The sequence below is a fragment of the Diorhabda carinulata genome, chromosome 11, assembly GCF_026250575.1.
Source record: "Diorhabda carinulata isolate Delta chromosome 11, icDioCari1.1, whole genome shotgun sequence".
NCBI lineage: Eukaryota > Metazoa > Arthropoda > Insecta > Coleoptera > Chrysomelidae > Diorhabda > Diorhabda carinulata.
The window spans coordinates 6,501,701-6,524,267 of NC_079470.1; the positions used below are offsets into that span (position 1 = coordinate 6,501,701).

The following is a 22,567-nucleotide window of genomic DNA, read 5'->3' on the forward strand; positions in this document are numbered from 1 at the left end:
ACAAAACTAACCTGAAAGTTCAATCCCATTATCGGATATCAATTTTTCGCATGAAAATGCTTCATAGGGACACCCCTTTCCGCGCACTAAAGTAATAATTAATTCACATATATCTATATTTCACGAGTGTTCGTTTCGGAAAAAATCTCTTAGTGAAAGCGCATAAACACGACATACGACAAGCCACTTATCGTAGAACCATCCTAAAAAACCATTGTCATGTCACTTGTCATTGTCAACAATGACATATCGTATATAAATCTTAACATTAGTTGTCAAATACTTGTGCTAAGAATAGTTCGCTGAAATATATTATCGTTGAACTTGGAAAATGCCTCACGTATGTCAATTATCTCTTAAGTCAACCCAATCGACATTATCATTTGAAAAAATTCACAGGTTCAAATTACTAAGAATCATTCTGAATTTCACATTAGTATCGCATAATCATCCATTTTCTATTATCTATTTCAAGAGCGAGAATCAAATTAAGAAGGAAAAGTATAGACAATTAACTAAATATCCATTTGTTATCCACCCGTTAAGTTCCTTCAGGCAATTGTACGAATTTTGGCTTATAATCCTCTATGCGATGGTGGTAATAATTAAACCCCTAGATGTTGGTATTAGAGATGGTCGTTCAGGATCCTGTCTAGCTCCTGAAGGTTTCAAGTACCAAGATCGTGACTTTAATTTTCGTTGTTATGCAATAATTTCAACAATAGTCGACGTACTCTGTTGGAGTGACATAATAATGCAATTTTTCACTGGGTACGAAAATAAAGAGAAGAGGTTCATTGAGCTTCGACCGAAGAGCATAGCGAAAAATTACGTTTTTGGTCCATTCTTTTTAATCGATCTGTTCAACGTTCTACCAAGATTTACACTAAGATGCTTCATGGATCAGCCTCCTTTATACGTACTGGGAATACAGAATATATTCTGTTTAGCAAAAGCAATTCGATTCTTCACAATACTAAATAACTCATCACGAGTCTTAATATATCTAGGTGTAACGTCAAAAATAAGCTTCATAGCTTTTTATTATTCTATTATCACTATTTTTATGATACATTATGTAACAATGTTCAATATAGGAATGATACGCGTCATACGAGTCTATTTTGGACACGGAGCTTGTTGGAAAGTGATAAAACAAGAACAAAGAACTTTGTTAGGAACTTACATGAAATACGTGTTCAGATCCTGTGCTTACTTACTGGCTACGATGCTTCCTAGAAAATTCTACAAAAATATGGAAATCGAAGAGAGTATTGTTCTCAGTGTATCCTATATTTTTGGAAAATTCTACATAATTATATCATGGATAATTATTGCTTCTACTATTCTACAATCACGATCATTGTATATGAAATATCAAATGCTAATTGAACAAGTTCAAGCGTACATGACAAATAAAAACGTTCCCATTGAATTGAAACAAAAAGTTTTACAATATTACGAATACAAATATCATGGGAAATATTATCAAGAAAAGCTACTAACTTCCTTGATGTCAACTCAACTGAAAAAGGAGATGAAATTTCATTCATGTAGTCAGTTCATAGATAAAGTTATAATTTTGAATGATCTTTCAGTAGAAGATATTACGGAAGTAATAGAAGTACTTATACCTGAGATTATTCTAGCATCTGATACCATTTATCAAGCAGGAAACCAAGGAGATTGTATGTATTTTATAGCTAGTGGTACAGTTGCCTTATATACACCTTCTGGACAAGAACTGTGTCATATTCAAGATGGGGGATATTTTGGAGAGCTCGCTCTTCTAATAGAATCGGCCATACGGCCATTGTCCGCCATTGCAATTGAACATTCTAATGTATATAAAATGGATAGAGCCAATTTCCAAAAAATTTTAATGAAAAACAAAATCGTACATGGCAAAATTAATTCATATGCAAAAAAGTTGCTGCAAGCTGCTCAGAAATTGGAAGAAGCGTATATGATGGATATGTTGGAAAATCGTTATAGTAAAATTATTTAGCAGTTTTTCAATATTATGATAATTTGTTAATAAGAAGATAATAAAATCATGCAATCAACCATATTTGACATTTTCATTATATATATATAATATAATGGACAGTATATTTCTTCTCTTGATATCAATAAAATGACCAAAGTGACCAGACCTCATTCTTAGTGTAGCTATAAAATCGTTGAAAAGTCTGCTCGCCACATAGTCTTTACGGAGATGAATGGAGTCACGTGCAATTCGCTCTACCACGTTCTTTAAAGAGACAAGGCATACGACTAGTCATTCATTGCTCTTCTAAGATTCCATCTCTATGCTGAAGGTATCACATGCCATTGGTGTATAGATAAGAAAGAAAATACAAACTACCTCATCGGTATTTGTCTTACACTTATACGTACAATGTTTGAACACACGGGCAATTCTTTCAATTTGTTCATTTCAAGTTTAAGTCAAAACGCCTTATCTGCAAGTCTCTCGAGGAACTGAATTTTCTCTGTGAATTGACTAATAGTAGTCACTCTTCATGTTGGTGGTGTTTGTCCTTAACTTAATATTCTACTGAAAACACTAACTTTGTTATATTCCAACAACTCCCAAATTGTCCGCAAGTAACATTTCATGATCATTTTCATTTCTCAAAAGCGTTGTAATGAACTTCTCCAATGATACTCGTATTTATTGTCATATAACGACTAATGTTAATCTACAAAAGAGTATTTTGTAAACTATCCATCTTTAGACAAAGTCTTCAGAAACTGTTTCACGACGTCTAACAATATATGTAGAGGTAGTAGGAGTAAGTTTTTTGGATCCATAACCTCCTTTTCCGACCATCCTTTTGGATATTCATTTCATTAATAATAAACCATATACAACGCTGGAGATCCATCCTACTTTCAAAGTTTACTAGAAAATTAAATTAGAAACAGTAGCAGCCAACGTCATCTATATTTATTACACCATGTTCCCAGCTCTCAAGTCGCTTAATTCAATAAATTCAAAAATAATATGTGGAGACATTATTTTTTGAAATGAGATTTTTGTTAATTATTATATAGTTATTATACTATCTAAACAAATCTAGGAAAACTATACTGAAATTACAAGATAATCAAATTTCTCATATAAAAATTAGTGAGCCTGATTGATTTCATTTTGGTACAAATTGCCTCAAATTAGTTCAAAGTTCAAAGATGTAATGAGGTTATTGCACTCTTGTGGAGGACTTAACAATTGACACCTACTGTCAAAACCAAGAAGTGAAATAAATTTTTATTCTGTGTCGTTAGAAGAAACTTGCGATTTACTGCTTAGATCTCAATTCACTATTCTCGCGTTATTTTTACTATTAACCTATTACATTCTTTTCTTTACTTTGCTTCGATATTTGTAGTTTACGAGTGAATCCACGTTGTCCCGAAACATTTTTGATACTTAAACAACTCAAATCGTTCGCAAACTCAAAATACTGACACGAAATGGATGCATTTTTTGATTGAATAAAATTAGAGAGAGAGAAATGCTTTATTGTCAAAAAATTATTACAATTTGTAGACAAAATCTTGTAAAACTAAAAAACAAACATAAAAATATCTAAATAAAGATTAGACAAAAAAATTAAATGCGGAATGCGGAAAAAATGATATCGACTTGATTTCAATTGGCAAGAGATTGTGCATTTTTTTGCCTCGTACAATATTGAGCCATTAACTAATTCTGAATATGGAGTAGGTAGATAAAGGTCGTACTCCGCCCTTAACTAATTCTGAACGTGCTCCGCGTTCCTAAGTGGAAAGCCGTGCAACGTCCTTTCTGAAATTGGAGAAGCGTGTTTACGAATTAGGCAAACGAATTCAAAGATAAATATGGAAGGAAGAGTCAGAGTCCGAGTAAATATCTAACAGCTCTCTTTTCTAGTTTAAAGATTCGCTCAAATTGAGTCGCACCACACGTACTCCAGAAGGGATATGCATAGACTGTTAATGAGGTGGATATGTTCAGTTCTTTGGAAACTATTAGAGAAATTGTAGTAATAACTGCCATAACAACATTAGAGGCTGAATGGTGTTTTGCATCGCTAACAGCCCTTTCCACGCCATCGATTGGAATAAAATTTATGCTCGAATTAAATAACTTTGATGAAAGAGTGATAATATAATTTGCAGAGCAAAAAAACAGAGGAGGATAAATTCAATTTTTAAGAAATATATTGTAACACCGCACTAAGGTTCTACACTCTCGAAGCATACCATATTTTACTGAACAATCTCTTAAATGATTCAGTTACTGGTAGTAGTGAATTTCTTCAAGTTGTTCATAAGATATTTGAAAATTGAAACATTGCGCGTTACCTTTAAAGATAATGAAAGTGAAGTAGTAAAGTTCATTAAAGACCTCGGTAAAGACGTAAAATAATCTTGATGACTCATATTTTTCTTGTGTAGCAATCATTCCAAAAATCCATCATTTCAGCACGGATGCCGATAGAATCAATGTTACAAATCTTATACCAAATAAGCGTCATTAACTCAATTAATTTTAAAGGGGCTTTAGAACCATTTCTAAAATTGATACACGACACGGAAATATTTTTTTTGATACAAAAGACCATCAAATAAACATTCCTACAACATACAAAATAGGATTAGGAATCCATCGTAAAAGATAAAGAATTTTCTTCACAGATGGCTTGGTACAAAAATATGAAACAGGAGCCGATTTGTTTTTAATGAAGTATCCAAAATTCGTGACACTGGAGTAAGCCTCTGCTGGGTACCTAGACACTATATAGTGGAAGAGTGTCAAACTTCACAATATCTGGTCAAATGGTGATTGCACGAAATCCAGACCTATTTGGCCTAGGAGCAAGGGAAAACAATAAGATTCACGAAACACTCAATCCAGACCATTGGAGAGATAAATTGTACTGTTGACACAAAACTTCAGAAATGGAGGGTGACAACTATTGCAAAAATTGTTAGGGAAGGAATACAAACGATCATCTACCCTGTGAGTGCTCTGCCTTGCCGAAAAAACAATATCAAATAGCAGAATTAAAAAAAGGGAAAAATCCTAAACTGGGTTGGAAACGCATCAAACTAATGTATAAAAGGTGGTTAGCTAATTAACTACGTTCACAAATAGTTGGTAAATAATATACTAAAGCTGTCCGTGCTAAACTAACCTCATGTCAAACCTAAACCGACAGTGTTTCACAGATATTTTGCAACATGGCTGGCTGCTCAATTCTTCTTATCTCTGTCGGTAATCCTATCTTTTAATTCCTGAATATTGGCAGGTATTGTTTTATAAATAATGTTTTTTAAGTGATCCCACAAGAAATAGTCTAAGGGATTCATGTCGGGTGATTGCTGAGGTTATCCGATAAAACCACGCCTTCACATTATTTAGGTATCGCTTCACCACGCACGCATAGTGAGATGGGGCACCATCTTGCTGTAGCAAAATATTATCATTTGGAATATTATTATTGTCTGAAAAGTTTTCTTTATATGTAATGGAAAATACATACTTTGATTTTAAAATAACCGAGCCAACTCAGATATAATACTATTTTCCAATTAATCTAAATACGCCGAACTATTTAATTTATTCTCAATGAAAAAGGGACCAATTATTTTGTCACCTATTTTTCCAGTCCATACATTCTGTTTTTCGGTATTTTTGGTGTAGGATTCAAGCATCCAACGAGGATTGTTACGTGAACAGTATCTACAATTATGCCGATTTACGTTTACATTAATAAAAAAAGTGGCCTAATCGCAAAGCATCGTTTTGATTGTAACATTTTTCCATCATTAGGTCTGTAAACTCTTCACGTCTATCAAAATCATCATCTGACAACTCTCTGACTTTGTATTGATGGAATTTATTATCACGTAAAATTTTCATTACGGATGTTTGCAAAATATCAAGTTTCCTGAATATTTGTCTAATACTCAAGTGTGGATCGTCTTCCAGCAGGACACTACATCTAAAGATTTGTTTTCAGCTGATGCAGTTTTTCTGTGCTCTGATTTGGATAAATATTTTACAGAACCAGTTTCGTTAAACTCTTTTACTAATTTACTTTACTAATTTACTAACAGTAGATATTATACGATTTCGGTTAAGAAAAGAATTATCAAAGACGTTTCTTGTTGACTTCTACGCCTTTCACCATAACCTATTATCATTAAAATATATCAATTCGTTTTTTTTTTTTAGATAAACGATCCATTATTGAAACGTCAAATGTGTTACTGTAGCAATAATAACCACCTAAATGTATTATTTTAACTTCGACGGAGATAACGCAAATGTAGTTCTAACTCGGAAATTGTGGCATTTAGGTTTAGGGAACATTAGGTAAAAAATGATTAAAAGTGTTTCTTAAGGATTTCGAGAAGCGAAACATATATAAGGTGATCTATTTGAAATAACAAAGTTCATTATTTCTCCGGTAAAAGGAAATATCTGTCATCAATGTAAATACCGCTATAATACCGGCCCTTTTACACAAAAATATATAAAAATCGTACAAACCGTTTCCGAGTTAATTGAAACGTTCCCTATATAAAACTCAATCTGTATTACAATCTTTTTAGCATATTTTTTCTTAAAATATGCGCTAATACTAGCGTTTTGTTTGTCCGTTCATCCATCTGTCTGTAGCAGCCATATCTCCTCAGAGAAAGCATGTAGCAAGCTTGATTTTTTTGCATTTAATTCTATAGATAAGCCAAAACGAGAGAAATTCTGGCCATTGTTAGGAAAAAACTGATTAAATTTATCAAAATATGATCCCTTTGGGCAAATGACTAAAATGACATGAATCCACGTCAATAGACATCATAAGACATCGATCAACATAAAAAGATAAAGGTGTCAATTGGCTTCGTGTCATTTGAGGTTATTTTACCTTTCATAAACCAATTATTATGAGAATAGTCAAGAAATAATCAGGACAAAATTATTAAATGATTGAATTTATTTATATTTTACTTGTTTTATTTCTCATGGAAACTTCGTTTTATAAATTAGGATTTTTATCAATATTTTCTAAGGTTACAAACTGCGCTTTAGTCTCTCACATCGAGAGTACGACGACTTTTTTACTCGTTTTCAGTTTGCTCAATTGTTTGTTTAAGAATGAATCCGCAATGTCGTGGAAAAATGTGGATTTTGATTTCCAAACTAAAAACACTTACTTAGATACACAATAGATAATATATAATTAATAAGCTTCAATATATTCCACTTACATATAGTATGAGAAAAATGTTTATATAATGTTATGAACGTCGGCAGATCCATCCAGGGCTGTAAACCCTGTAAATACAAAATAAACTTGACCTAGAGTGATGCGTTTACCGTCTATAGATTAGGTGGTATATATATATAAAATGTTATAGATGAAAAATGTCAAAAAGACAATACGATTCAGGTGATAACGTCATTTCATCCAAATATGCCCCACATTTGTAAGTTAAATAATGTTATAAGTGATAGCATGATCAGTTTGTTGGAAAAAACACCGAACAAACCAAGAAGATATCTTAATACGACTTTGGTATCTGAAACAAATCCATTTTCGGTGCAATATTTCAGAAGTCGAAAAGAAATAAAAGCTGAAAAGATGCGACAGCTAGAAAAAGGATATTGGTATGTAATTCATCCTTTCAGTAAATTTATACAGATTTACGATTTTTGGCTTCTGTTGCTGTATGGACTAATAGTAATTGTGAAACCTTTGGATGCATGTATTCGAGATGGAGGTAGTGCGCATTGTCCGACGCCTAAAGATTTCAAATATTTAGATAGAACCGAAATGTTCACAATTCATGCAATAACTTCAACAACTGTTGATTTATTGAGTTGGAGCGATATCGTGGCACAATTTTTTATAGGTTTTCACAGTATAAAATCCAATAAAATCGTTCTTAATCCAAGAAAGATTGCAATGAGATACCTATTCGGACCATTCTTTGTTATCGACTTTATTGGATCTATTCCAAGGTTCTCGCTAAGATTATTCATGGATAACCCATCGTTGTATATTTTGGGCATACAAAATATTTTTTGTTTAGCTAAGGGAATAAAATTTTTTTCATTTCTTGATACATTATGGCGTGTGTACACCTATACTGGTATAAAATCCAATACCACAGCAATAGCAATTTATTATTTCGCAATATTTGGATATACTATGCATTATGTAACAGTATTACATATATCGATCGGACGTATCACTGGAATATATTTTCAAATGGGTGATTGCGATATGGTTCTTAGATGGCAACAACGATCTATAGCTTCCGTATATTCAGAATACATATTCAGAGCCTCAGCTTACTTCTTACAAGTTTCCCTTCCGCAAGAATATTATCAAAAACTAAGTGTCGATGAACAGGTACTGATATTACTATCTTATGGAATTGGTAAAATATTCTTAATTGTAATGTGGACCAATCTAGCAGTAAATATACTGGCAACTAGAATGGTCACAATACGTTACCATAGGTTTATGACTCAAGTTGAAGACTTTTTGCAGCAAAAGAAAATTCCGTATCAGATAAAAAGTAAAATTATCAACTATTACCATTACAAATACCAAGGAAAATACTTTCAGGATGAATTTTTGACTTTTTTAATGTCAAGCCGTCTTAGACAAGAGGTTAAAATGTGGACTTGTAGATCATTAATTTTAGCTATACCAGTATTCCAAGAGCTTTCTTCGGATGAAATGAATGAAATAGCACGTGTTCTTATACCAGAAATTATTCTTGCGGCAGATTTAGTTTTTAATTCCGGAAATATTGCAGAATATTTATACTTCATATATAGTGGAACAGTTGCGATATACACTTTTTCTGGTATAGAATTGTGTCACTTGGAAGATGGTGCTTATTTTGGAGAGATTTCTTTTGTTTTGAAAAAAGATACTAGACCATTCTCGGTAATTGCTGTAGAAACTTGTCAACTATATAAAATTCACAAAAAAGATGTGGAGAAAATATTTTCAAGACACAAAAACATTCATGAAACCATGATAAAACAAGCCAAGTTAACCGTAAGAGCGGCTAGAATATTGGAAAAACAGTACAAAACATCAAAACGCAAAAGATATCCATCATCAACTTCTAATTTAACTGAACCGTGATTTTCAATTGTTTGTTGTATTTCTTTTTTATTTTACATTATATTATTAATAATAGAAGGATTTTATTGTGAGATTAAATATAAATGTAACTCATAGAATAGTTTTTAGTTCAAAGGATTTTAATACTTATAAGTCAACCAGAACAGCTACAGAATCAGATGTGTGCGAACCGGATTAATGAAAGGAAAATATCCGCAGTAAATGTGACGTTCCAAACAAATTAATCAATTTACTCCATAGACTCTATTGCTTTATACAATTTCAGAATTGGTAGTGTTTGTTGTATATATTCTAGAAAACTAATAATATTCCGTTTGTCTATTAGATAGATGATGGACATTGGTTTCAAAGAAAAATATCAAATCATGTCCTGACACACCACCTGATTTATCATCGCACAGTCAAAACTACTAATACCGAAATAAAATAAAAAGTTCGCAGTAACGAATACGTATAGAGTAAATTTTGTTATTTTCTTTTAAAGATTACACAAAAATGCACGAGTAAATTCGCGAGTAACAGTTCGTTATAAATTACTCAACATTAATTTCAAAAATAAATGTCAATAGGTGGCGTGAGTCTCCAATATAAAGCCTCGTAAGTTTACCTATTATTTTGGACATGTTCGTCCTATTCGAGTCTATCAGGGATGAGGTACGGATTAAAGTCTGGCAGCCCTACATGTGGTAAGGTGCTCCTATGGTTATTATAAGCTCTAGCAGTGGACCAAACATAACGAAATATAGTAATTACAAAAATAGATCATGTACGAAGAATGTATTCAAGGTTTTCCTGTAGATGTGTAACTACTCTTAAAGCTTCTAAATACATATAGATGAAACTATATCAATACACATTGAGTTCTAAGATAATAAAGTGAAGAATTGAAAGATTAATGAAAATTGATATGTTGATAATATAACATAATATGCATCCTTTAAGTAATAAAATAGAATATACAGTCTTATATCCGTTTTGCAATTATTAGTTTATAATTCATTACAGCTTTCATAATGATTGTTATATGTGTAACTTCGTTGATTTTTTCGTCATTTTTTACAATAACCAAACAAGACGCTTTGAATAAACGCACGCTGTTTCCGACTGACAGTTACTGCGAATTTTTAATGGTGATATGGAGGTTGATTTTTGAAACTAACCTGTTAAAGCGTCTGATACAACATCGAATTTTCAGAATATCTTGCAAAAACATTAATAGGTACATTATATAATACTCCCTAAGACCATGGAAATTATATTAACATTAACATGTAAACTGTTTTAGTCTATTTTTATGAATAACAAAGTAGCAAAATGATGAAATATTCGTAATTTTGACAGATCAAAACCTCTTTCTATTTTTCTGTACAACTTATGGTTATAAGTGACCATTAGCTAAGGTACATTTATTTTAGTTTTAGATTAGCAAGTAAGTTTTATTACTATCTCGAAAAAATTTCACGTCTGCCAACATATAAAAGTAAATCGTCTCATTGTCATTAGAAATTAAACTTCCAACTTCTCTATGCTTCATTGTATCTATTCTATCATCTATATCACCACTGAAAGCCACAAACTTTATACAAATTCTTTGTTTTTTCATACTGTACAATAAAATCGACTTTACAGTTCTAATTTGAGTCCGGAAAATGGCACTTTACGGTATTCTTGAACTTTATAATTTATAGTATAAATCAATTAACATCAATAAATAAACTTTTATTCTAATTTTCTAATGTTAACAGTAGTAGTGTGGTGCAACTACTGTTACTAAAAACATTTATTGGAAAAAAATACTGCAAGAACTTCTTTATTTTCAATAATACTGAAAGATGTGTGGTTTTGGTTTAACACTTGTCCAGAAGTTTCACCCGCTTGTATCATTCTTGCTATTTTCTTTTTGCTCTCGACGAATTTTTCCACATATTTTTCAACCACTGATAAACTATTCCACCCACCACGCTGTTTTAAAACATTGGTATCAGCTCCAGCATTGGCCAACAGCGTTTACGAAATCCTTCTGAAGCAATGTCCGGTGTACTCTTCTGGATGGAGGAATTCAGCAATTTTTTTAGGTGCCTCGCCAACAGTGTGTATTCCAGCTCTTTGACCTACACATTTTTCTTGTCTGTAGTCTACCAAAAATGCTTTTAGTGAAAGGTGTGATTAATACGAACCATCAACTGAGTTAGGTTAGTAGCCAAGTTCGTTGGAGCTTCAGCTTATTTATCCACGAATCGCAGGTAACTTAGTCAAGAATAATTCTTGCTTACACCGTTGCGTGCTGAGAACTGCTGTACACGCCTCTGCATTCCTAATTACTCGCGTTTCAATTTGATTCAAGACCTTCTGGTAGACTACGATTGTATGGTACGAAAAGGTAGTTACTCTCAATTAACACCTGGAAACATATAGCTTAAATATCGGTACTGTTTTTAGAATTTTTTAGATAGTTTCCCAAAAAAGTGTGAGTGGAATAATTAATTAAAGTAACCACACGATTAAATGATTTCGAAGCTTACCCCTCTAGTTCTTCGATAATATCTCCAAATAATAATTTGTACATTGAATTCGAATATATACTTTTTCTTTGGCGATTATTAATTATTGAAGAGCTTCCGGTAGAAAGCTTAGCAGTAATAAATTATGAAGAAAAAGTATATGGGTCCACAGAACATAATTTACTTTTCCTCCTATAAAATGACTCGGAAATAGCTAAAATTCAGGTTATATTGAAATTTTGTTAATCAATAAATTGTTTTGTTACAGACAATGCAAGTCAGAATGCTCATTAAATGAAATTATCAATGTTGAAGAGTACTTTTACTTAATTTTACATTAAGGCGACAGTGAATATCACTCATTTTAACAAGCTGAATAGAATTTGCATAGAATTGTACTTACTGTGTAAATGAATAAGAGACGGCTATATAATGAAAGTTGTCCTTGAGTTATCGTTGAAATAATTATTTTAATGTTAAATAACAAACTTTGCAATTGAAATATATTCTACAATAAGCAAAAATTATACAAAAGGTTTTGATGTATTAATTTCAGATTTTTAATTAATCATTTTACCAGCTGCTTATTCCGTAATGTGAAAAGCAATGCAAAGAAAATGAAAAATACTAACAGCTATTGTTGAAAGAAGGGCCGTCGGGTATTAGTGGGCGTTATTCAAGGGCGATATCGACAAGAGAGTGTTTTTTCAACAAAAGAAATTTCTAATTTCTGTGTGAATGCACAAAAATTTATACATACTAAAAAATTTCTATTTTAGAAATATATATCAACAGTAGATTTCTGTTTACATGTGAACCTTTTCCTGTTACCAAAAAAATACATTTCTTATGTTTTTGAAAAATAGGTCATGCTTTGTTGAAAATGATGATACTACATACCGTTTCAGATGAAATTATGCAAGTATGTTTGACTATGTTCACCAAGCAGCTTACTTTGAAAATATCTCGAAAGAAGCTACTAATTTATATAACGGTCAAACTCACAAAATTTTCAAAATTTCATATTGGACAATTTCAAAGAACATATTCGATTAACTAATATTAGGTTTTGTTAACTATAACGATTATTGCTATGACGATTCAATGGTGAATTGTAAAAATTTGATGGTAAAACGATTCTACAGGCAAAATTTATAATAAGGGTGTGGATTAGCTCAATAAAGTGAGAGTTTTGAACAGTTTTTTAGGAAATCGGTCTAAAATGCTCTTTAACTTTCCGAAATACAGTAATACTATTGTCAGCCTCGGTTTGACCTGGCGGAACACACAGTTCAAGGGTAAAAACAGAGTCTTCTTCTTTTTCTTTTAATAAGACCCTGTCATATTCAATTTCGATCTAGAGCTTTCGTATCATCTTTGGTATTTGGTGGTCTGCCTAGTAGTTTCCGTATTGTTACACATTTTCCCATTTGTTTTCTGATCTCTCCAACCTTGTGTACGTTCTCTAACCCATCTCATCATATCCTGATTTATGATTCTATCTTTGAGGCTCACTTTCCCATTCCAGTCATCCTCATCGTATTTTCTCAATTTGATATTGCCTCTTCAAAGCAATTGAATTTCCTAGTTTGTTGTTACAGTTAGTTCACATCTAACCAGATCTATGGGCGGTGTAGATCAACTTTATTCTTTGCCATTACTACTCCATTAGCAGAATTATACAACATTTTGAATGACCTGTCTCCCAATTTGTAGCTTGCATTAACTTTGTTAACGCTTTCTATGATTCTGCTCATGATAATATTCAATAGTGTAGGGCTAAGACTGATAGTTTTGTTCTGGTTGTAATCCTTGTTATATTACCAATTTTATAATATTTTGATAGTTATAATCTTTAATGTTTAATGTATATTTTTCAAGACGTCACTCGTGGGCTTGTTGAATTCTATTTTTCTATTAATTTATATACCTATTGTGAATATTGCGTTCTGATACGTAGCATATTTCACGTCTTCACACATCTGTCTGTCTCCATTTCTACCGTGAATGTTTCCATATATACCTTATTTATTTGTCTTATGTAGTTGTTGGTCGATTTCTAACAGTTATATATCTTTAATTTAACATATAATAATTCATTGTTCTCTTCTACCAATTCCTTTACTTCGTTGATAAAACACGGTTTTGTGCTTCTCTTTCCGTTGGGATTTACTGTTTATATTCATATGGCTTCTGTTGCAATTTCTGTTATATTTTCTTTGATTTTCAATTATTTCTTCATCATCGTTCTCTACAACCTGATTTTGCACTATTTTCGCATTTAGTCTTTCTATGTGTTGTTTTCGTTTAAAACGAATCAGATCAGTTTTTTGTCAAAACCCGATAAGGACCTTATCCCGCAGCCTGGTAAGTTATAGGTGAGGATAATCTGACAAGGATCTGTAATGTAATCAGGTTCACCTTATATGATCCTTATCAGGATTAGTTGATGGTTTTGGTCAGGATTACTTTACATGGCCCTCATTAAGATTGCCTTGGACTGTCTAATCCCGATTATCTAACATATTCCTTATTAGATTTTCCTCCTGGTTTTTATAGAACATTTTTAGATAAATCAAAAAAAATCATAAACACTGCATTTTCTTTCAAAGTCTAAGCAAGTCAGGCTATGCTCATTTTATATTTCCAAAGCTCGGTCACCAACAAACATCTATGTTACATTTTCATCACATTAATAAGTATATAATGGATCAAAAACCCACTCATCGCTATAAAGATTATAACATTTTTTGTACAAAATGAACTTGTTTTTTATTGTTTCATAAAAAGTACTTGCGAAAACGATACATTTCTAATAAAACACTTTCACTATCAAATAAATAGGAAAATTATTAGCAGCGCCAACATTTGACAGTAGTAATGTCATAAAACTGAACGCATTCAAAATAAACATGGAGGAAATAATAGAAGCGATATATTTATATTTGTTCTATTTTCAGAAATTTCTTTTCATGCAAAGATTTAGTCAGATTTTGAATGATATCAACTTATCTTCATATTTTTATACAGTATCATATATTGTATCACAAAAAATAAATCGTCTCATCAAAAAGATTAAGTTCGTACTGTTTTGCGCTGAGATCAGTTTCCAAAGAACTGAACTTATCCACCTCCTTAACAGTCTATTATGCCATTATTGAGTTGCATCTTCGATAGGCGTTTCCCTTCTGGGGTACGTGAAGTGCGATTCAATTTGAGCGAATCTTAAAACTATTAGATATTTACTCAGACTTAACAGAATGGCTCACTGCGGGACTTTTTAAAATATTAAATATTCTGACTATTCCTTCCTCATTCATCTTTTAATCCTTTTGCCTAATTCGTAAGCACGCTACTCCAATTTCAGAAAAGACGTTGCACGGCTATCTACTAAGGAACGCGGTGCACGACCTTTACCTACCTACTTCACGGTCAGAATTAGTAAAAGGCTCAATATTTCACAATACAAAAAAATGCACAATCAGTTGCCAATTGAAATCAAATTGATATCATCTTGTTATAATTACCTAATTATCACCTATTACTATTACCTATAATTTCGTTCCTCATTGTGGTTTTCTTCTGTATATTGAAAATATCTCTCTCACTCTATTGAAGAACTGCCTTTTTTTCAGTAGTCTAAACTTTAGTTTGATATCCGATTCAACGGCCAAATGAATAAACAAATTCTAAAAGTGTACTGAGATTACTGTTGTATTGATATTCATAGGAGATTCCAATTTGATAATAAAAATATTCGGGAAGAATTGACCAAATTTCTTGAAAAAATATCATTTTCCCAGTAAGGTAAACCTTATTAAATTCCTTATATGGACATGATCGGGAAGCCCCGGTGAAAAATAATTTATTTTCAATAGGGTCACCCTAATGTGATCCTAGTGTGCACCTCGTCAGGATAACCTGATAAGAAATATTTTTCTTTTTAATAAGGGGATTCTGAGAGATTCCTTATATTGAAATGATCGAGAAGCGTGGATCCTAGCGTGGACCTCGCCACGTTTCACACTGGAACGAAATACCGATTTTTCGGACATTGCTTTCTAAGTGCTACGCTACTAACACAAACAAATTTCACTGTAATAAACGACAAGCCCAGGAATAAGGGAAAAATTAGTAAAAAGGAAGAGTAAAAATTTTCAATCTTTTAAGGAAGTAAACCTTTTTGTTTAGACCAAGTAAATATTTATCAGCTCTCTTTTGTAGTTTGAAGATTCATTCAAGTTAAGACGCACCACTAGTACCCCAGAAGGGAAGGGCATATCGGAGATGCGACTCAATAGGGGCATAATGAACTGTGAAGGGGGTGGATAAGTCCAGTTCTTTGGAAACTGATCTCAGCTCAAAACAGAACGAACTTAATTTTTTAGATAAGGCGGCAATAAATAACTAACAAGGAATCGTCCACAACGACGTCAATGGTGGTGTTATTTAATAAAAAATGTATTTTTATAGGATAAAACTTTGGTTTTAGAAACAGAGAGGATTAGAATCGCACCAAGATTTAAGGGTGATTACTACACTAGATATAGTCCTATGAAGTGCCGTGAGATCAGGGCTGCTCCAAGAGCAACTAGTGTCGTCTGCAAATAGACATATTTTATCCCTACCCTAGATAGGCGATGTCGTTAATAAACATAAGAAACAAATTAGGACCTAATACTGAGCCTTGGGGCACTCCATTGGCTTGCAAGATGACATCGTTGTATCAACCCTTACAAGCTGTTGGTAAGGTATGATAACGAAAAGCCTACGGCAAAGCAGATTCCAGGAGAGATCGTTAAAAAAACTTAATTTTTACTTCAATATTAATCAATTCACAGTATTTCCTAATCACACCTGGTATTTTTATTTTCTTCCTGTTTTATTTCTTTAATTTCGAATCAACATGGATTTCAACTTGCAAAAATCGATTCACCAAGTTTTCACTTTTGATTTTCTGGTAATCGCTTTTAAGATTTGTAGTTGTACTTCTTCATCCATAATTATATCTAATTATTTAAAACTGTCATTTGTACAAATATTATGAAATGAAAAAGTAAAAACAGCAATTCGATATTTCTCTTTAATGTGAAATAGTCAATTTAATGAAATTTATTAACCAATAAACATATATTCCTTGAACACTCATACTTTAACACACAATTGGAAATGATGTCCTATATATTTTATGACGTTCTTTAATCTACATAATCTCTCGGTGATGTAGGGGTCAACGGACTCGCAACTTACGTTATTCTTAATCGGTAAATTGCAATGCAACAATCCTACTACATCTAGTTTTAGGCCTCACTGGCAGTTAGCCAGTATTTGATTTAATGTAGAGGTATAGTTATCCACTGTTCATTATTTAAATTATTGTTATTAAATTTTATGGATTATTAACGATCAGTTTTGTTTACTTATTTAGTAGCCTAAGTTTGTGTGTGAAAATTGATAAATAGGAACGCTGTATATGTTCAAATACCAGAAAACTAAAAGTATTTGCTGGAAAATAATTCTATTTATTTTGAAAATAATAATCACATATATATATGCACTTTTGTAACCAAAGCTTCTAAAACATGAAAACTTAAGCAATTCATATTTTGTGAAACGTGTAGAGCAAGTAATTGTTTATTTAGATACCTATGGCTAAATCATTGAATGGGGTGGATGTTCAATGACTGTTATATTATTTTTACGTAGAAACTCAACTATCGTCCATTGTATGACGATACATAGTGATGCCACATTAACCCGCTCCTGTAGGCTATTCATTTTTTGTCTCTAAAATTTGATACCATATTTCATAATTAGAGACAATATAGAGACGTCGTATACCGCATATAATAGCATATTTCAATTTTTATTAAATTACTTTTTCTGTAAAATTTTCAAAACTCATCTCCCGGTGAACAATACTTTTAATTTTATAAGTCGAAATAAAAAATTCTACTCAGCCTGCTGATTAGTTAACCACTGTAGTTTGTTGTAAGCTGTAACTATCTTTGAGCTTTCTTGGCAGACCTTCGCTCTTAGACCATGATGTTGAAAAATCTCCATAAATCCACATATAACTCTCCTAATGGATTAAAATAGATTGAGATGGTATGATGTTTAAATTGAATTAATTGCGGATCCAACACCTCAGTAGATTTTGGATATACCAGCAAACCACAGTTGCTGATGAAGGACTTTTATCATCAACTACGTGTTGCAACTATTCACGTAAACTAATCTTAAATTTGTAGTAAATCATATGTTCTCTTGAGAATTTGATATTTAAAATTGCAGTGTTGTCAGTTTCGAAATTCTCTAGTTTCGTGGCATTGTTAAATTTACAGAGTGACTTAATAATTATAAGAAATTTATGGGAGTCATGAGCTTATTATTAGTGAGGTTAAATTACTAAAACTAGCCATAATTTTATTAACCTTTAACTACACGCTCGGGCGTAAAAAAATACAACATTTATAGTAAACAGAATGTAAATGACCTTGGGATCTTTTCCCTCACGCTACGTGCGGATCTAACCTATCTTTGAACTGTGTCCTTAACACGTTACGTCAGTCTTGTATATTTTGATAACCTAATTCATTATTTTGCTTGAAGATAATGAGTTTTAATGGCATTTTGGGTTTATAATAGTATTTTTAGATATACCCATGAAAAACCCAAATCGTCTTACCGAAGATGAGATTCAAGCTATGGTTCAGGCTATATGTGACGAATAGGGGTGGGCCGAATAAACGATTAATCGAAAAATAATCGATTAATCGGGTGATCGATTAATCTATAAATCTTTTTAAAAATAATTGGTAATCGATTAATCGAAAATAATCAAATAATCGAAAAATATCGATTAATCGGAAAATATAAAAATATCGATAAGATAATCTTGAGGTGGTTAAAAAGTTTCGCGGCTATGGCATACACACTATTTTTGTTACAATCGTTAAAACAATCAAATAATATAATAATCAATTTGACGATTAAAAAATTTATTTTCTGAATAATTATTTCAACATAATTCAATATCAGAATCTTACTTCCAGATATCTTCTGTAGGTTCATTATTTGGCTTGTTTTTTGTAGGAATCAAACCACAATCGTTCTTTTGAAGCTTTATTTCCGATATTCGAATAAATCGAAAATTGATTATTTTCGATTTATCGATTATTTTCGATTGATCGATTATTTTCGATAAATCAATCATTTTATATAATCGATTATATTTTTTGATAATTGCCCAGACCTATTGACGAACCTGACGATGAAGATGATGTTAGATCAGATACCTATGACGACATAGACACAAGAACTAAGTATAGGCGAAGAAATAGAGGAAGAAACTGAAATCATGGAAGAATATTTTTTGGGTAAAGATAAAATAACAACCTGGAATAAAAATCCACTTACTAGTAAATACAGGAAAATCAGTAAAAAATATTGAAAAAATCTTGGCTTTAAAAGTTGTGCAAAATAGAGTACAGTTGAAAAAAATGCTTATGAAATATTTTTTTATGAATGATATTCAAAATATAATAAAATCACAAATATGTAAATCGAAAAGTTGAGATTAAATTACGATCGACCGCGAGATGCAAAAAATACAACGACAAATAAAGTGTTGGCTTTTTTAGAAATACTAATTCTACGAGTAGCTGGAACTAAAAAGCAAAACCATACAACAGATGGTACAGGATCAGAAATCTTTATAGGTTGCATGAACTGCAATCGATTTCTATTTTTATTGTCTGTCATTCGACGATAAGAAACCAGAAAAGAAAGAAAATTAACCGACAAGCTTGCATGTTTACTTGCTCTTGATCGTTTCGTAGAAAACTGAAAAAATAATTATAGTTTAGGCGCATATGCTACAATAGATAAAATGCTGATTCCCTTTAGAAGATGCGGTTTTATTTAGTATATACCGTATATAAACCAGCCGAAGTATGGCATAAAAGTGTTTGTATTATGAAACTGTTATGTAAGTAATTTGGAGGTTTATTGTGGTTAAAACCAGAAGGTTCATATAGGAAATCAAACACACCAGATAATATAACGCATCGTTTGGGAAAGAATCGAAATTTGAAATGCGAAAGTTGGTATACAAGCTTTAGCTGTGAATATTTTAAAAGATAAAAAAGCAATTGATGGAACAAGGAGAAAAAATAAAAGGGAATTTCCACCAGAAGAAGTCGGCTCATCTATCTTTGAGTTCCAAAAAGACGTCACTATTGTGTCATACTTGCTAAAAAAAATAGAGCATAGGATAAAATGTGTAGTAATTATTCTGTGTCCAGGAGAACAAGATGGTGGCACTATATCACTCATGAAGCCACATCTTGAAGAAAGAGCAGAGATAAAGATATATTCGATATTCGTCTTTTTCTAAGCAGATATAAAAGACCTCAAGAAGAGCGGCTTGAAGATGAGCCACCAGCAAAAATACGGATAAGTTATTTTTCCTGCGGAAGGCATCAAAATATGGACAAAGATGAAGTATCATGTATAGATCGGTAGATACCACATGCAAATACAGTAATTACTTGTCCAGAATGTGTGTAGATAATAATTAGGTATACTTCGTAAGGTATAATTTGTGTAAAAAAGCATATTTTGTAGTTTTTTTTTTTATTTGTTCAAAGATTTTTCATTAATTTTGGTGGTGGTGTGCAAAATACACCACGCGTCTACTTGTGCGCGTGTAATTAAAGGTTAAATTGAAATGTGATTGATATAAGGTCAGTTCTAACTTCTGTTAACGAAATGCGAACATTTTAACCTCCCATTAATGCCGATACTCATTAGTAGATTTAAGAATAACAGAACATTGTCACTTAAGTCTACTTTTGAGTTCAATTGATAATGTTGGGAAAAACCTTTACAAAATTCTTGCATTATTCTGCTAACGAGGCATAAAAAACATGATAACTACTATAATAACATATTACTCCACTAAACGTGATTGAAGTCAACAGTGCATTTGGAGAGAAACGGATAATTTGAAAATTTAGTATACAATAAAGGCGTATAGCAGCTGCTTCAAATAGATTACTGAAAATTTCATCTTAGTTTAAGATTGAATTATAATCGAAGATCAATTTACATTCCCATTATCAGAAAAGTTTGTTGCTTTGTTACTATAAAGCAATTCTACTATAATGGTTAGTTATTCGAATTTCAACTTGCCAATGTCTTCAAATTATTAGTTTTATACAGCAATTGATGATTTAAATTTCAAACGTGCTAAAGCGCGTGCTTCAAAGCAAGAATACCACGAAACAATGTCTCGTAATGCTCTACTCTGTGCAGCTCAGCTTAGGGGAGGACAGGATCTTTTAAATATCATTTATTTTGAAATGATGCCACATATATATATATATATATATATATATATATATATATATATATATATAGCGATTGATTATTTCTAATATCGATAATGTAAAAGAAATGATTATTTTATTCCATAAAAACTCATTAAACTAATTTTTTGTCAGGGTATTTAAAACTTCGAGGGTTAAAAATTGGCTTTCAAAAATTAAATAAATGTTCTAGGATTGAGAAAATTGTTGGAAACATAAATACCAAGCCTAAATAACACAATCATTCTACTGGATTAAAACGGTAAACTGCGTAAATCTTAGCCTTCATTGTCCAGCTTCATACTTTTGAACCTAAAAAATAATTGAGCATACTCTAGACTTGAGACTAGAAATGGTAAATCAGGGACACATACATTTGATGCCAGGCTCTTTGCCCACGTACCAACAATAGTTATTGAGCCTGCTGGCTTCTTATCTGAAGCTGATTAAAATTTTCCTGTTGTATTTTAGCATTGATTGCTAGTTTGGTTTGAACTTTGTAACAAATTTTACTGTTATTTATGTTAGTTGACTTCGTTAGAATCTTGTTTCGTTCTAAATATAATTTTTGACCGAGCCTGTACTATAATTTCTTTCTTAATTAAAACCTACAAAATCTATAATCTGCAAAATCAGAAAATAGATCAGATAAACTAGAAAAAATTCCCATTAGAAGAAATGCTTTTTTTTAATTAGCAATTTCAAAATAATCTTTTATTCGTCATTCAAATATAATCAATAACACTTCATTAATTTCTTGTATAAAATATTTTCGTCCATTAGAAGTGGAAATAGCTTTCGAAAATTTAATAGAAATAATAATAACTTCTACATAATGCAAATTACATGGTACAGTTAAACCACAAAAAATATTATACTCATTATAAATAGGACTAGAAAAACTGAGTTTGAGATAATGAATATTTGTTGAGTTAACAATCTAGTGGCCTAGACTCGGAGCTTGTTTATCATGCAAATGGGTGGCAAATACTTTTTGAACAACAAAATTAATTGAATGCATTTCAGGTCGGTGAACTTTGATAGCTTTCACCTAGCAATCATATATTAATCGTTTAAAATTATTCACATTATAGGCGATATTCGATGGAATTGAATCACCGTGATTCAAGTTTTTGAGCAAAGACAATTAGTGAATATAAACATCATAATTGAAGTGATGGTGATGATTAGATAAATATTCAGCAGTTATAAATTATAAATGAAACAATATTTGCAGTGTCATCATTATTGGCCATGTAATTATTAATGATTTGTCCAGCAATAACTGTAGGTAGTAAAATGTGGGTATAAGATGTTTTTCATTATCATCAATATTTGACTCGGAATAGATTCCAATGTAAACATATACTCAACGTCATTATCTAAAAAAACTGTATTGACTTCAAATAAAATTTTACTGGAAGGATTATTGTAGTAGAAAGAAAATTCACTATACACAGAACAGCTCAAGGCATTTTTACAAAATAAATGTTATGTTCAACATTCAACACGTTGACACACAACTAGCACT

General features: G+C 31.7%; 2 protein-coding genes and 1 long non-coding RNA gene across 3 annotated transcripts in view; 2 read left to right on the forward strand and 1 right to left on the reverse strand.

Annotated features, from left to right (window-relative positions):
- Positions 1-22,567, reverse strand: part of LOC130899362 (uncharacterized) — a 45,976-nt gene that overhangs the window by 10,577 nt on the left and 12,832 nt on the right. The gene's annotated exons all lie outside the window — the stretch shown is intronic.
- On the forward strand, positions 269-2,071 carry LOC130899361 (potassium/sodium hyperpolarization-activated cyclic nucleotide-gated channel 1-like). Its single transcript, XM_057809268.1, has one exon. It carries the CDS (start codon positions 332-334, stop codon positions 2,006-2,008), a length of 1,677 nt encoding a protein of 558 aa, XP_057665251.1. The 5' UTR covers positions 269-331; the 3' UTR covers positions 2,009-2,071.
- Positions 7,435-9,221, forward strand: LOC130899360 (potassium/sodium hyperpolarization-activated cyclic nucleotide-gated channel 3-like). The gene has a single exon (XM_057809267.1). It carries the CDS (start codon positions 7,473-7,475, stop codon positions 9,162-9,164), a length of 1,692 nt encoding a protein of 563 aa, XP_057665250.1. The 5' UTR covers positions 7,435-7,472; the 3' UTR covers positions 9,165-9,221.